General features: G+C 39.9%; 1 protein-coding gene across 7 annotated transcripts in view; it reads right to left on the reverse strand.

The window, feature by feature from the left end:
* The window catches only part of LOC109439516 (membrane cofactor protein), a 47756-nt gene extending 31036 nt beyond the window's left edge, over positions 1-16720 (reverse strand). For 3 of the 7 annotated variants that reach the window (XM_074322465.2, XM_088801666.1, XM_088801667.1), the window contains exons 1-4: positions 16428-16704; positions 7050-7238; positions 6233-6326; positions 290-375 (exon numbers count right to left, since the gene is read on the reverse strand). In XM_074322465.2, the coding sequence (XP_074178566.2) occupies positions 290-375; positions 6233-6326; positions 7050-7238; positions 16428-16638 (580 nt within the window). In that variant the 5' untranslated portion in view covers positions 16639-16704. Of the gene's footprint in view, positions 1-289; positions 376-6232; positions 6327-7049; positions 7239-16427 lie in introns of all 7 variants that reach the window. The other 4 variants (XM_074322467.2, XM_074322468.2, XM_088801668.1 and 1 more) reach the window with 3 other exon arrangements.
* Positions 16721-18028: the final 1308 nt, after the last annotated feature.

Raw genomic sequence — 18028 nt, forward strand, 5'->3', positions numbered from 1 at the left:
AATGTAAAACAATGCCATTGTCCTCACTATTTGTTTTAGAAAAATTTCACTTTTCATAAAAAATATATTGCACATTTTAATAGGCATTTTGCTTACTGTTCTTACTAATGAATTAATAGATGATTATTTTTTAAAACTTCTCAGTTTTGATTCCAAAAAAATCATTATCGACATAAATATCCCATCTGAAAAGAAGCTCTGTGGGATCTTTGTTAATTTAAAAGCGTAAATCCGAGGCCAAAATGTGTGACATCTGCTGCTCTAAACTCTAAAGAGAGAACATACTTACTTTCACACAGTGGGGGATCCTTATCCCAAGCCACACTGTTTCCAACAAGTTCACAATGTAGGACTTCGTGTCCAACTAAGCGAAAACTAAATGAGAAAAGGAAAGATTACTGTTTTCTTTACCAGTTAACATGATGCACATAATAATGAAAACTTTTATACGGTTGGCTTTTTGCACTGCAGTAGTCTCAGGGAGGAGTTTCTTAAAGAATCTATTATGAAAGTACAAACTAAATCTGCAATTTAATAAAATAAACAGTTTCTGCTGCGAGCACACTACCTAGAGCAAAATGTCTGTATAAATCTGTCATGCCTGTCAGTCAGGTGTTCGCCATCTCTGGCAATCACACACGTTAACTTCTCTGCCTTTGCTCCTTCCATTCTGCTCAATCAGGATGACCACTGAGTAGAGATCAGGCCCTAGAGTTTGCCTGCGTATATTTGAGTCCCAGCTCCACAAGTGACTTGTTAGTTGAGCTTGGCCATTGTTTCTCCTGCTTGGTTTCCTCAACTAAAAAGGGAACAATAGTATATGTCTTGTGTGCTAGTTTCGATGATTACATGCGTTAGCATCTGGCACCCAGTAAGTGCTCGGCGAGTTTCAGCTCTTACAAATATTCTTCAGATCACAACATCTTCCTAGAAGTAGCTCAGGAAAACTCCTACTCGATGAAATCTCTCCCTTCCTTCTGGACTCTCATGTAATGACCATGAATAAGTCTATTCCTTTGGTACTTCTCATTTACTATTTTGCTTTGACACCTCTCTGTATATATTGTCCTTCTCAATCGGGCTATTACTTTTTGAGAAAAGTCTATGTCTTAACCTGTTGGTACTCCTCAAAGTGCCTAACAAGTTCTAACTTTAGGCCAGATATTTTTTCTTGATCAAGTAAAAAACCGTCAGTGACATTGCCTGTACGTGCTTCCAGCTGACTTTCCCCTCCAGGCTCACTCGTTGATTCTACATTACAATGTATTAGTAGAGGATTCTGGGATGATGGCAGGGTAGGACGCACCAAGAACCTACAGTGCTAGAATCTGTCTGATATAACAATTTTGGAACTCTAGAATCCCCTGAAGGCTTGCAAGTTCCAGGAAAAGACTTGGATAAGGAAATTCCATTAATATTGGTCACCTTCAGCTCTTAGCATAATGGCAGCTACCCACCCCCATTCCTAGGAGGTCATGTGTTTCTGGAGCAGCATATTAACAGCCAGGGAGGAAAAATGGGACCCAATCCTCACAAATATCAGGGATCTGTAGTGTTATCACTGTGCACTGCTCTTGATCATAGAAAAGCAGATAAAGACGTGGGTAACTACTACTGTCACATGTCCTCCACTCTAGGAAGACCATTCTGTGCCTACTAAAGTGACTTCTGTAGGGAAATGTCCAGTGTCCTTTGCATCCCCACTTCATTTTTTGCTGTTTCCCCTTTATGAAGCCAGACACTGAAACAAAGACATTCAAAAAAACTGCGTATGTGGGGAAAATCAGATAGTGAACTGTGCATGCCCAGAGGAGGGCTCAGAAAAGACCTGAGAAGACCTTCAGTTTACACATCAGGCTGATCCTCAGACTGTACAACAACAACAACAACAAAAAACACACCAAAACCTGGAAAATAAGAAGCCCTGGGAAGAAGAATCTGATTTCCAGTGTTACCCCATCACTAGTTTCAAATGTCCAGCTCAAAAAAAAAAAAAGAAAGAAAAAGAAATCACAAGGCATACAAAGAAACAGGAAAGTATGGCCCATTCAAATGAAAACAAATTAACATAAATTCTCCCTGGAAAAGACCTAATTCCAGATACAATACACAAAGACTTTAAAATAACTGTTTTAAAGACGCTCAAAGAACTAAAGGAAGAAACTAGAAAGTCAAGAAAACAACGTGTCAACACAGTGTAGATATCAACTAGGAGATAGAAAACCTAAAAAGAAACCAAAAGGAAATTTTGGAGTTGAATAGTACAATAACTTCAATGAAAAATTCACTGGAGGAATTAGTAATTTTTAGCTTGCAAAAGAAAGAATTGGTGAACTTGGAGAAAGGACAATGGAAATTATTAAGTCTAAGGAACAGAAAGAAAAATGGTTGAAGAAAAGTGAACAGAGCATAAGGGCCCTGTGGTACCTGTGTGCACCAATAAGTAGACCAATATATGTACTGTCTTACTCTCAGAAAGAGAAGACAGAGAGGAATGGGGCAGAGAGACTCTAAAGTAATGGCCACAAACTTTCCAAATTTGATGAAAGACATGAATATAAATGTTCAAAAGCTCAACAAACTCCAAGTAAGTTTAACTCAAGAGATCCACAGTAAGAAACAGAATGATCGAACTTTAAAAACCAGTGACAGAGAGATCCTTGAAAGCCACAAGAGAGAAATGAATCATCATGTACAAGGAATCCTAAATAAGATCCGGCGCAGATTTCTCATCAAAAACCTGTAGGCCAGAAACTGAGCTGATAAACTCAAAGTGCTAAAAGAAAAAATTGTCAACTAAAAATCCTCTATCCAGCAAAACCATGCTTCAAATGTGAGGAAATATTAAGACTTTCCCAGAAATAAAGCCCAGGCAGTTTGTTACCACTAGACCTCACCTGAAAACACGCTGAAGGGAGTCCTACAGTATGAAATTAGAGGACACCAGAAAGTAACCCAAAGGCATATGGATAAATAAACATTTCCCTGAAGGTACATACATGGGCAATTATTAAAGCTAGAATTATTGTAACAATGGTTTGTACCTACAATTTTTCTTTTCTATGTGAGAAACTAATCCTTTAAAAGAAAATCAATACATTACTGTAGAAGCTAGGATTACAATTATTACTGTGGAGGCCAGTATGACATCAACAATCTAAAAAGGTGGGAACAGAGCTGTAAAGGAGCACTTTTTGTAATTAACTGAAGTTCAGTTAGCATAAATTCAAATTGTAGTATGGTAACTGTAGGATTTTAAATATAAATCACATGATAACCACAAGCAAAAGAAAATGAGACAGGAATGTAAGCACTTCACTACAGAAATAAACTAAACAGGAAAGGAGGGACAAAAAGCTATGAGGTATGCAGAAAACTAATAGCATAATAACAGAAAGCAGTCCTTCTTGTCAGTAATTTATTTAAATATAAAATGATTATACTCTCCTACCTAAAGACAGAGATTGGCAGAATGGATAAAACCAAATGATACAACTCTATGCTGTCTATAAGAGACTCACATGAAAGACAAAAAAATAGAAAGTGAAAAAATGGAAAAATATATTCCATGCAAATAGTAACCATAAGAGAGCAGAGGTGGCTGCACTAATTAATACAAAATAGACTTTAAATCAAGAAAGGTTACAAGAACAAAAAAGGACATTATATATTAATAAGGGTTCAATACTGCAAAAAAGATACAATTATAAATATTTATGCACCTAACTACAGACCATGAAAATATATGAATTGAAGGGAGAAATACCCATTTCTACATAACAGGCTTTCCTACAATAGTAGCTGGAGACTTCAATACCCCATCACAATAATGGATAGAACAACTAGACACAAGATAAATAAGGAAACAGAGGACTTCAACCACACTATAAACAAACTAGATCTCACAGACATAGACAGAGCACTCTGACCAACATCAAAATACACATTTTCAGGTGCACATGAGACAATCTCCAGGGAAGACCATATTTTAGATCACAAATTAATGCAATTAATAAATTAATCACATAATACATAACAAAATAATTATATTAGGCCACAAATTAATATGAAATAATCAATAGACAAAAAAAAAAAAAAAATAGATTTCATGCAAAGTAAATTCTCTGACCACATGGGCTGAAGTAACAAATCAATATCAAAAGGAAGACTGTAAAATTCACCTTACTTTGAAAACGGAACAACACACTTTTAAACAGCCAATGGATCAAAGAAGAAATCATGAGAGAAATTATAAATTACTTTGAGACGAATTAAAATGAAAACATAATATTCTAAAACGTAGGCGATGCAACAAAAACGTGCCAATGGGGGAATTTATAGCTATGAAAGCTTACAACAGAAAACACCTGAAATGAACAACCTAATTCACAACTTAAGGAACTAGAAAAAGAACTAAACCCAATGCTAGCACAAGGAAATCTATAATAAAGAGTAAAGGTAAACAATACAGACAAGAGAAAAACAATAGGAAAAAAAATCAATGAAACCAAAAGTTGGTTTTTCAGAAAGATAACTAAATTGACAAACCTCTGTCTACCTAGATGGATTAATAACTGAAAAAGAAGACCCAAATTACTAAATTCAGAAATGAAACTGGGGACATTAATATTGATTCTACAGAAATACATAATACTATAAGAGAGTACTATGAACAATTTTATGCCAACAAATTAACTGACATACATAAAATGGAAAAATTCCCAGAAACACAAAACCTACCAAGATTAAATCACACAGATATAAGAAGTCTAAGCAGACATATAACTAGTAAGGAGGTCGAATAGGGAATGAAAAATCTCCCAATAAAGAAAATCCTTGGACCTTATGGTTTCCCTGGTGATATTTAAAACTAAAACCTATATTCTCAATTTTTTTTTTTTTTAATTGAACATGTGGAAGTCTTCTGAACTCACTCTATGAGAACAACACTACTGTGATACCAAAGCCGGACAAAGACACTACATAAAAAAGAGAAAACTACAGACACATATCCTTTATGAGCCTTGATGTAAAACTCAACAAAATACTGGCAAAGAGAATTGAGCAGCATGATAAAAGTATTATTCACCATGACCAGGTGGGATTTATTCCTGAAATGCAAGGATGACTCAACATATGACAATTAGTTAATGTAATATGCAACATCAATAGAATGAAGGGAAAATACACATGATTATCTCCGTTGATGCAGAAAAAGCACTTGACAAAATTTAACACTCTCTCATGTTAAACATACTTCATAAACTAGGAATAGAAGGACACTACCTCACGATAATAAACACTATATATACAAAACCCGCAAAAACATCATACGAAATGGTAAAAAGCTGAAAGATTTTCCTCTAAGATGAGGAACAATGCATGGATGTGTGCTTTCACCACTTCTATCAACAAAGTACTGGAAGTTCTAGCCAGAGCAATTAGGCAATCAACCAATCAATCAATCAATCAATCAATCAAATAAAGGTAATGAAATTAGTTAGGAAGAAGTAAAATTTATCATATAATAGGATCTTACATGTATAAAATCCTAAAGATCACACACACACCCTGTTAGAATTGATAAATTAGCAAGACACAAAGTTAAAAAAAAAAATCGTTGCATTTCTGCAGTGTACTACATTCACCCTCTAAATGCACATTTGTCATAAATGCCCAATATTCTGAACACGTACTATTAAAAGAACCCTGTAGAACAAAAGTCACTATCAAGTGCTTTTGAGATGCTTCACTCCTTTGTAGCAGTCTCAAAAATAAGGTTTTCCAACTTAGAGATCTTGTTCAACATTAAGGTCCAGGCTAACCAGGTCAATTTTGATCTGGTCACACTTTGTAGAGTTATCTCGATATAAGAATATCTTTGGTGAGCTATTCTACCTCACATTTCTGTAAGCCCCGCTTCAGCTCTGAGAGTCGGCCATTTTACATAGGGTGCACTTTGTTGTTAAGGATAAATTCTTTGATTACTACGTTCTTAATGCTTATTATTACATACAGTAAGTATTAGATAATTCTGCTTTCCTTCAATTGAAATTTCTTTGCATTAATTACACATCTTTTCAGTCTCCATGAAAAGCCCAAGAACTGACTGGCTATAAGTACAAGTTGTCACATGGAAAGCAAAATGAAATCTACATTATGAGAATGCTAAAAGTAGACAAAACAACAAAAAAATCAAACTAGTAACATTTACCTTATTTTCTCTACTTACCCCTCATCACAAACAAAGTGAGCCTGTGAACCGAACAGGAAAGTTCCATTTACGCGGCCATTTTTGGGGTCTTCTAGTTGTGTACATGGTTTTCCTGAAAGAAAAATTTGAAAGTCATTGATTTATACCAATTTCAAAATGGGTTTGAATGAAAATCAAAATTCTACATTGCTGTATTGAACTCATGGGAATATAATTTTCTTTCTTTAACTATTAAAAGCCCAAACTTGGGGTGGCTGGAGGGCTCAGTTGGTTAGAGCAAGAGCTCTGAACAGCAGGGTTGCTGGTTCCATTCCGTCTTGGGCCAATGAGCTGTTCCCTCCACAACTAGATTGAAGACAAGGAGCTGCTGCTGAGCTTCCACTGGGGGGTGGGGGAGTGGCAGAATGTCTCACTTGGTTACAGTGCGAGCTCGCAACAACAAGGTTGCCGGTTCAATTCCCGCATGGGATGGTGGGCTGTGCCCCATGCAACTAAAGACTGAAAACAGTGACTGGCCATGGAGCTGAGCTGCACCCTCCACAACTAGACTGAAGGATGACTTCGAGCTGATGGGCCCTGGAGAAACACACTATTCCCCAATATTCCCCAATTGAAAAAAAAAAAAAAAAAAAAAGCTCAAACTTAAGTTTCATATTTACTCTGACAACCATTGCCAAGAAAAAGATTCCCTGGAGATTTTGAAAGCCCAAAAAAATACATTATTACCTAAAATCTACATTCACATGAGAAAGCCATCACTGTAATAGTAGAATATGCACCCCAAAATGTGAAAAAATCTCTAGAGCAATTTTTTAAAAAAGTTCTGTTTCCTTACTTGTACAAGCCTCCTGGAGAGGTGTCCACGTGTTATCAGCCTGACAAACCGCAGTGGTGGTAAGAAGAGGAACAATACGCATGTATCCAGGGCGGCACTCATACTCTACTTTGTCCCCAGGATTGTAAGTGGCTTGAGAAGCACCCTTGAGCTTCATAGATTGGAATCTCGGTGGATCATCACAGGCATCTGTGCATAAGAGAATAAGAACATGAAAATAAAGTATTTGATCATTTTCACCAGCCAGGGCCTGTGGCCTGGCAGCGGGCAAGTAGTACAGAAAAAATGGAAAAGTCCTTGGCAAGATTTTAAATGATCATTCCATGCTTTCACCCAAGTGATCATAGTGGGGGAGGGCGTGCTGTGCTTGCTTTAAATAACAGTCTATTAGCTTTTGGTTTGTTGGAGAATAAGGTGAATATTCACTCAACAGTAAATTGAAGACACAGAAGTAATGTTTTTGGTTTAAAAATATGTATATTCATAGGTATGCGTTCTTCCCCGTTTTTTTTCTAAATTCCTTTCACACTCACCTCTCCCCTAACAAGACTTGTGCAGGATATATCACTCTGGCCAGATCACTCTTCCAGAGTTTGAAACACAAACTGATGATGACCTGTCACTTCAGGCTCAGTCTCCTCTCAGGAGTTAAGTTCCTCGAAGTCAGGGATCACATGCCTTCCTTTTCCAGTGCACACTGTACCCAGTGGGTGCTTAAGAAATGCTATGTATGGTGAGAAGTGGCTATTAAGTAAGCATTGTGGATTTCATAGACCAAAATAAATATGAGTTAAAGTATTTGAAAGTAGAAGACTTCATTTCATATTAGTGAAATTATCATTTTATAAGTCAATAGATGCCTTTTAAAATCAAATTTTACTACTTTGAATAGCCTTACATGAAAAAAAAATCTGCTTTCTTAATATTATTTCATTATTTTAAATACACAATTGATTCTTGAACAACGCAGGGGTTTGGTACACTGGCCCACATACAGTTAAAAATCTGCATATAACTTTTACTCCCCCAAAACTAAAGTACAGTCTTCCCTCTGTATCTGTAGGGGATCGGGTCCAGGATACAAAAGTCCGCGGATGCTCAAATCACTTACATAATGTGGTGGAGAACAGTGCGTACGTTGGCCCCCTGCATCATCAGATTACCAACTGCAGACAGTAAATATTGTTGGTTTTGTCCAAAGATGTGAATCCTGGGATACCGGCCCGCAGTATATTTATAGAAAAAACCCATGTATAAGTGAACAGGGTTGTTCAAACCTGTGTTGTCAAGGGCCAACTGTAATTGAATCTTCCTTCACTGATCAGTGGATCATGCATGACCTCAGAAGTTCCCTGAGATAGTTGTTCCTGCTGTGTATCCAATATGTCCCTATGGTAAAGCTATTATATTGCTATACTTTTACAATTTCTTTACCTGTGGGTTTTGTTTTGGGTTTTGTTTGTTTGTTTCTTCCTAGAATAGTGTCATTTCTACTTCAGCAATTGCTCTGCCTTTAAATTACCTGTGTGCTTGAAAATCTAACATATCTGTTAGAAATAGTATGTAAAATAGTGGGGTGGAGACACATCAAGAAAACTCCTAAAGGGCTCAAAGAATGCAGAGGCTTCTCCTATGAGGTTAAGAAGAAAGGACATAGATCTATTTTGATCCCTAAGGAACCTTTCTTTTTACTCCCTGGATTGGTTTTACTTCAGACTGAGAGACTGATTCAGAGAACTACAGGCATGTGAAATTTTAGCCTTCTTTCATATCATACTCTAAATTCTAAAATTCTCTCTGTCTCTGTCTCTGTCTCTGTCTCTCTCTGTCTCTGTCTGTCTGTCTGTCTCTCTCTCTCTCTCTCTCTCTCTCTCTCTCTCTCTATATATATATATATATATATATATATATATACAGTCCAACATTTCATTTCCGCAATGTCCTGAAATCTACCTACTAGCAAAATGTTTTCCACATTTCCTCTGTGCTGAGCTTGCTATCTAAATGTTCCTCAATCAACTGCCCAACACAAAACAAAAGCAAAAAGCTAACCAAAAGCACTAGTAATTAAAAGTATTGTTTAAAAATGGGATTAGTATAGAGGTGAGTTTTATTAACATTACATTTACTGAATACCCTGAGACAGACATTCTCACTTTCGATAAGAAAACAAACATGGGCTAGAAATGGTACATATTTCCGTTTAGATAAAAATGCACAACTTTATTCTAGAATTTCCTGCAACCAGCAAGAAAGAAATCAAGTAACAGCAAGTCTGTGATTAAATTATACAAATTATATAAATTATGTTCTTTGTTTTATGCATTCAATCTCAGTAACTATCTTGAAAACATATAAAGAAGAGGATTCCTAATACGACTTTCACATGCAGTGCTCTGTATGGAAAAAGAAATGTCAACTGGATGGTTTAATCCATTAAAAAATTTTGAAGTATTTCTTCCTGCTAACATGCATCATGAAAGACATGCTTTCAATAATGTGCAGAGTTTAAAATTTGATTTGGCAACCAGTTGATTACAAGCTTTATACATTACAATGAGTCCAATATCACACCTTTTTAACAAGCAAATTTCTTCCCTTGCTCAGAACACTGAATTTTCTTTTCCTAACCAGGGATGTTCAAACTAAACATTCCCAGTTCCAGAAAAAAATAGCAATTTGACTTAGTTTTTTTTCTCTAGATAGTTTAAATATAATTTAACTAGGATGCAGTGCTACACTTTAACAATAGAGGAGACTATATAATATCATAAGCAACATTCAGAAAATTTCCCAATGTTCCAGGTGAGTTTCAGGAACGTGAAATAATTTTCTGCTGTGGATCAAGAGAACTGCTCACCTTCTTTACGTTGGGCAACATTGTGTAAGCACTCTGTACCTGCTTACAAAAATTAAATTTGCTTTCTGACATGAGTACACACACCTCTGTCCAGTCCAGATTGGTTCCTTCAGAAAATCACAGTCTTCGACTAAATCTAGAAGCCCAATGAAACCTGACCATCCTGCTCATTCTCCCCGTCTACACAATCTATTTTTAAACTTTCTTTGCTTCCCAAGACGCAGACTCTGGTATCTACGCCTATCAGTGTTATTTCTCATTTCCAGGCCTATGAAAACTCATTTACTTTCAAAGTCATCACGTGTTCTTCTCGATCAATAAATCCTAACAGTTTCTTCCTCAGTAATTTTAGTTACCTGCCCATAACACCTGACTGTTGATCACTCTGTCTTCGCTCCTTTCTGCCTAAAAAGCTGCCTCTCTGGTTTTTAGGACAGTACCACCACTCTGATTTTCAGCTTGCCCTCTGGCTGCTCTTCCTTCTCTGCCTGAGTGGACAATGTGATGTTCCTAATGGGTTGTTCTAGGAACTCTTCTTATTACACGCTGAGGACCCCCTGGGTGGGTAGATATACTGCCATGACTTCACTACCTTTGAGAAGAGCTGCCTCCCATATGCCTCTCCACTGCAGATCTCTAGCAGGGATGCTAAGTCTATATATTCCACTGCCACACCACACAGCTCCACTTAGAAAGTGTCACACTATCTCAAATAACATAATGAAGCCAGAGTGTGACCTCTGTTGATTCTTCACACTCACACATCCCCATCAAACTAGTTAAATTGTTCCCACAACTGAACACTTGTTCCATACCTCTAGTTCTATCCTTTACTTCTAATTAGAGCCAGTATCATTTATCTGGAGTGCATTAAGAGCTTTCGAATAGGTCTCCTCACCTACCTTGCCACCATTCATTCACACTTCACATTGCTACTAGAGTCATATTGATATGACACAGTGACCACAGCTCTTACTAGTCAGATACTTTTCAATGGCTTCCCAAAGCCCTCAAGGTAATGTCTCAGTCTCCTTAACATGGCTACCAGACTTAAAACCCGTGACTATCAGAGCCCTACTCACTCTTGCACACTATTCTTAAGCCACATTCAATTCCTGGTAGTGCCTATTATACTTCATGAATTACTTGAGCACTGTAGGCCTCCATGCATCATTTTACTTCAGTTTAGACCAGAGGCCCTGCCATTCTTCCCACCCACTCATCTTTCAGTTTCATCTTAGATGACAATTCTTCCTTGATTCTCTTGACAATTCTCACTGAAAATATTGGGTTAATGTCATCATGATCCCCAATTTACTTATTTCATAGAACTTTTTGTATTGTAATTCTTCATTATTTATATGCCCTACAAGACTGTCACCTTCTTGAGGACCAGGTCTCACTCATCACTGTATCTAGTTGTCAGAGCTGAATGAGCACTCTGATCAGTTCTATACACTCTTCGATCAAAATGCAAATTCTTTACTATTCAGCCAACTTGTCCGGAGATATCTGCATATCATATATTTTCTTTCATGCCTGTATTCAAATTTTTGTCATTACTTTAGTTACAAATATTTCCCTTTATTAGAGTTTTACATTTCTTTCATGTCAAAATATTTATGCTTAGTTTATTATGAACCTATTCTCCATTACTGCTATTAATAGAAATGGTATTTTAACGCTATCGGACTGAAGGCCAGGACAGTTTCGGTAGAAACAGCCCAGTTCCAAAAGGAATCTGTCTCAAGGCCATCACAGTTCCAGTGGAACAGCCTGATTTCAAGAGTCAGGCCAAAGTGCCAACTGAGTCCTCTCAGACAAAACAAGACCATAACCAGAAAAGGATGAAGACTTAATAAATCAGATCCGGCGGAAACTCCTTTGAGTAAGGCTGACTTCACATGGTTCAGTGATAGTTCTTATTTTAATACCAAATATGGTGCAAGTATGCAATAGCAACACCCTTTGATAGAACTGAAGTATCACCTTTGCCTTCGGCTACCGCCGGCCCAACCAGCTCATAGGGGCCTGCACCCTAGCCAAGGGCAAAACTGCTGACATTTACACTGATAGTAGATATGCTTTTAGAGTAGTTCATGATTCTGGAATGTGGTAGAAACAACATGGCTTCCTTACTTCCAGCTGAGATAAAATTTAAAATGGCTACTATTGAATGCTATAATTTTACCTGCTGCTTTTGTTATTATTACGATCCTAGGGCATTCTAAACTTGACTCTAGGGAAGCTTTATGAAAATCACCTTGCTGACACTTTCCCAAGGAATGCTGTCCTTAAAGGAGCCAACAGCAGTCAAATCTCTGTCATGGCCCAAAGGGATAGGATACTTCCTCATATGAGAACCTAGAAAAACTGGCTATTAAAGCTAAACAACTGGCCCCAAAAAAGGAAAAGCAAGTTTGGACTCCAACAATTATTGACTTGATAAAAAGAGAAAGCTTTGGTTCAGGCCAAATAACAACCCGGTCCTCTAACAACGAGAGACTCTAACATCCCCACTGCTGACTACTGTACATGCATTAAATCACTGGTTCACTGACAAAATGATAGCATTTATAAGTTAATATTGGTGGGGAAATATTAATAAGGCCACAAAAAGCGCCTACCTCACTTGTCCAAATTACAACCCAGGAAAGCCTGTTCCCACTGCTCCTGGACATTTTAAATTGCCTAATGGACCATTTGTGGTCCAGCAAATGGATTTCATACAGCTTCCCTATCTCATGGATATAAATATGTTTTAGTCATGGGCTGTTGTGTTTTCTCATTGGATTGAAGCTTTTCCTTGTACACAGGCCTCTTCTATGGCCAAAGTCCTTTTGGAAAAGATTATCCCTACTTAGAGAACCCCTCCAGAAAACATAGGGATTGGAGAACCAATTTTACCAGTCAGGTGCTTTGACAAATTTGTGCTATACGACCCATTTTACAACACTTTCACTGTGCTGACCACCTTCAATCCTCAGGTTTAGTTGAACGCTCTAATGGCATTAAGACAGCTGACAAAATTTGCACTGTCTAATTACCTCGGCCAAAAGTATTCGTCCTTCTAAGTCTCAGATCCACTTCCTCTGGAACTCACAGTCTCTCACCCTTGGTGCTAGTCACAGGGCACCCAATGCACCTTGCTTGCCCTTGCCTATTTTGATCCACAGCTGATAAAAGGAGATAAACTTCAGTATTCTAAAGGCCTAAGTTCTTCTATCAAAATTTAATCATGTTCTGGTAAAGCAATCTTTTCACAGTATACTCCAGGGAGATGAAGACCGTAAGCAAAACACTTTGAAAGCTGGACACTTCACCTATTAGAAAAGACACCTTCAAAAGACTCTCCTCAACCTCCCTAGAAAGGCCCTTATCAGGTCCTGCTAACCAACCTTTGTGCCGTCAAACTCCAGGCAACAGACTCCTGGATTCACGTGACAATCTAAAGAAAGCACCTAACCCTGACTGAACCTGCACACCACCTGGCGACCTGAAGGTGAAGATTTCCCAAAATTGAAGCAGAAGACACTTGATGAAACTGCTTTCCCATGACGTTTAGACCAGGCCAGTTAGAAGGTTTAAAATTCACAAAAGTCTCTCTATTAGACTATTAACTGATTCTGGATCCTTAGATAATTCAGAGTCTCGGAATCTGCAACCTACAGGCTGTATTACTGATAAGACATTCTGTTCCAAACAGTCTCTTTTGCGATAATACTGTTTAATTGCTTCATATTTTATTCCTGCATTGTGTCTTCCCAAAGCTCTTGTTTAGTTATTTCAGTTCTGAGTGTGCTTTTGCCAGACTCTCACTATTCTAAGATACAGACTTGAGATGAAAAATTCCTGAGACGTTTCCACCCCACCCTTCTTGTTACTCAAATGTGATCACAATAGGTTTCCAATGTGTACACTTTTCTCTGACATGAGACACAACACACAGGAAATGTCCTTCCTGGTAACCAGGGACAAAAGGCCATTGAGTTCAGAAAAACCTGATACTTGATCAGTGATTTCAGAGAAAAATCTTCATCAAAAGGGGAACATGTGAAAATTAATAAACAGACAACACATTTAAAATGGAGTCAGGAGGCTAGAAGAGAGAACTCTCACACACGTCACTCAACACACACTAAAGATCCCAACAGGTAGAGATGTATTATGCATCTCCCACAGGAAGTGATGCTATTTTCTACCTCAACAGGAGGACAATTCTTCCTTGTCTAGTAACAGCTCAGCCAATGGGAGACTGCCATAAACCAGCCAATGAAGTCACTATACTTTGAACTTGCAGTTCTCTCCAAAGGATTCCACTTTACAACAGATTCTCCCAAATCCATAAAAGAGCAGTTCCCACCCACCCACCCGGCCGGCCCTTTCTTTCTCTGGACTTGCTCTTGGTTTATCTTTGGACCACACGCCCCATATGAAATTCTTTGTTGTTCCCGAATAAACCCATTTTGCTAGAGAAATATCTGGTTATCTATTTGTTTAAGGAAAACAGATAACAGAACCCCTCTTCTGGAGGCAAGAGGAATTTTTTCTGAGCTCTAAGAGCCAGGTGAATATTATATTTAATTTCCTGGTACTTAATAGTTATATAAGAATGTTGATTTGGAGCAAAAAAAATGAACATTTGGAACCACAAGTGTGACAAGACACACAAGATCTCTGCATTCTAGTGGGGAGAGAACAGAAAACAATTGTTTTGGGAGGGTGAATACAAGTTAGGGATGGTTTGAACTGAAATGTGTGTGGTGCCCACCTGAGATAGGGTGGTAAGAGAAGTTCCCTCTATGGGGATAACATCACAACTGACTTTGAAGGAGAAGGAGACAATTATGCAGGCAAGAGAATGTTCTCAGGCTGAGGGGAAAGCCTGTGCAGAAGCCCCAAAGTGGCGGAGTTTGGCCTGTCTGATGAACAGAAAAGTCTTCCCTTCCACCAGTTGTTTGTTAAATGCTGTCCGAGAATCATGCTCCTTTCCCCCAGATCACTTCTCTTGGGTTATATGTGTAACATGTTAGTATTGTGGTTTGGTTAGTGTCTGCCGCTCCCAATACACTTCAGCAAATATTGATTGTCTACTGTGTACCTGGCACTGGAGATCTCACAGTGAGCAGAACACAGTCTCTGCTTATGTTTGTGTGTGTTTGCACACAGACAGTGAAATAAAGATCATGAAAATAGGAATGGTTTGTTATTGCTCACCAGGGTATCCTCAAAACCTGAACAGGACCTGGCACATATAATACAAGGCAAAAATTTACTGAATGAATTCTGCTAAGGACAGAATGCAGCATATAAACTGTAGGTGTAGTAACATCCTAAAGACAACTCGGTTATCGAAACACATGCATAGGAAGACAGCTGGAACTACTCCAAAGAATTAACAATGGTTGTCCTTTGACAGTGTATATTTCATACAATACACATCTTTCTTTTTAGCATAAAAAGTACTTATTCCACTTAATGAAACACGAAACAAACTTAGTGAAAAGGCCTTCAGCTTTAATTTATGAGCAATAGGGAAAAAAACATATTAACATTATTTACTGTTCTTTTTTTTAGGATACTCATTTCTCAGTTTGTATGGCTACCAATGTTCATTAGGTCACTTCACATATCCCCTCAAACATGACTCAACCTAATGAAAAAACAACCAAAGGAAAACAATGCCAAAAAGCCATTCGGTAATTGAACAGAAGACGACTTCATGGCAAAAAAATAAAATAAAATAAAAAAACGCACAACAGTCTGCAAATCAATCCTAATATGAATGTGGGCAACAAGGAACCTGTGAACTTCAGGTACAAAAGCACTGCGCACCCTTCCAAAACCCTCCAAACCCAGAAACCAAGAAGCTGCTCTCACCCAAGGACTACAAGCACAGCTTGCGCTCCCCAACCCCCACACAAAGCAGTTTCCTCGTCCCACACTCCACACCGCTGGCCTAGCCACTTCCGTGAAACACATCGGTAACACCCTGCCCAGGTTTCTCCACGCCAACCCAGCGGGGCACAAACACCGCACTCACCAGGACGTGACCCCGCGCACAGCACACAGCGCAAACCCTCCCCCCTCCGCCCCCCACGGGCACAGCACGGGCCCCGGCAACATCCTCGCCCACCTGGGCGCTCAAGAGCAAGGCCTCACGTAGAGCAGCAGGTCGGCGCACCCCAGCCGGATGAGCTCAGTCCTGAAACACCTGCAAGCTTGGCCCCGGGCAAACACCGGCCAAGGCCAGCGCCCCGCAGAGCCAAGTGCCGACCACCAAGCAACCTTCACTGCGGGCACTACGCGGTCCCCAGCGCCCTGGATCCGCGCACAGCACGAGCTGGGGGGTCTCTGGCTGCCTTCACCCCAATTCCTCAACACCTGGTTCACACAGCCCCGCGCGTCCTGCCTGACCCACCAAACAAAGCCCCCCCCGCCCCCTCCCGCCCTTGCTCCGCTGCCGGCTCCGGGCCCCACTCCAGTTCGCCGCCGGAGAACGCTCTCCAAGGCCGTACCTGAGGATGCAGGTAGCAGGAGCACTTGGGCCACCAAGAGGATCCCAGCGAAGCGCCACGAGGAAAAGGGGCTCTCATGGCAGCGGGGAAATGTCGCTCGCGTCCCGCAAGAAGCCGTCATTTTCCCGGAGTACAGCGGGACAAGCTGACGGCCAGCAAGCCGGTGCCCTTTTTCAGTGTAGGCACCAGACCCTACAAATCCCCGATTCATAAAGTTCTAAGTGCGGAACTGCAGGTGTGCACGGCCTGGGCCACGCCCTAGCGGAAGTGACGGGCGGCTGGGCCTGATGGGCGGGGCTGCAAGGCGGGGCCGCGGCTCCGGGGCGGAGCGTCGGGCCCGGGAGGGCGGGGCGGGGCCTTGGCTGGACCCTCGCCTTCCGGGCGTCCCCACGGCTCAGGCTCGGCCTGCGCCCTTGTGTGGCTGGTGGTTCTCCGGCTGTTTCTGTACCCGGAAGCGCTGCGGCGGCTTGCGGGAAATGACTGGTTGACGGCCACTTTCGTAAACAGGTGCCGCCCCACTCAGGAAGGGTGTAAAGGAAACGAGCCGATGGAGTCATTATTGCGCCCTATCCGGGACGCTGGGTTGAATAAAGAGCATCGACCTGAAAATAGAAACCCAGAGCTTAGACAGCGGGTCGCCCTGGGGCCAACACCCCTCAGACATGCACTTTTGTCCTGGGGTCTCCAGTCAGGATGACCAGGGCACTTGCTCAACATTTGGCGTTAATCAGGCATAATTCGGAACAATACTTGAAATCTGGGTGGTTAAAAGTCTGCTACTGAATCAATCGTCTCAAGACCTGCTAGTGTTCAGTCACAAAGATGCTTTGGCCACTGCACTCCCAACCCCTAATGTAAATGACTCTGCCTCTCCTCCTTGCAGAGGACCCCATGGAGGGTAAATTATGCAACACCTGGCCACAAGCACAGGTAGCCGTCGCCCTGGAACAACTAAGCGTTTTATTAAACAGGAAATATACATACTGGAAAAAGGTAAGGACAAGGGTGCATTAAGTGCCAAGCCCTTAGAAGCGATGAATGCTATTATTGTTGGGATGGGTAGGAATTAATAATACGGAAAACTTTTCTGGTGAAATGTCTCAGTGCTGCAACGTTAAGCATGAGCAAGATTTGTAGAGTTGTGAGTAAACCTGTGCGACTAATAAAAGGAAAAACAAAAGTAACATGACCATTATTAAAAGCGAATAAAGAGAACTGATATGTTCTTGCTGTTGCAAAGAATAAAAACAGCAACCAACTTGAGTAAACATTGGGAGGACCAGACCCACAAACTTTAATTTTGAACATAAGTTTTGTGTTTTGAAGTTTTTCAATGGACATGATTTTTAAAGCAAGAGTCCCATTTAGAGATCATCCCACAGAGATCATCAGACCTGTGAACAAAGATGTATAATTTTGGAAAAAATATAAGGTCTTTAGTGTCTAGCAAAAGTATAAGGAATTTTTGCTAGGTGGCGTTATGAGATGAAATTCTGTGTGGCAAGCAATGTAAAAAAAATAGAAATATAGGAAACTATGCTATATTCTTAAGTGGGAAAAGTAATTTGGAAATTAGCATGTGCCTTTTGGTATTACTTTGA

Source organism: Rhinolophus sinicus, chromosome 11 (assembly GCF_057876585.1).
Source record: "Rhinolophus sinicus isolate RSI-liver-muscle chromosome 11, RSI-T2T, whole genome shotgun sequence".
NCBI classification, from domain to species: Eukaryota; Metazoa; Chordata; class Mammalia; order Chiroptera; family Rhinolophidae; genus Rhinolophus; species Rhinolophus sinicus.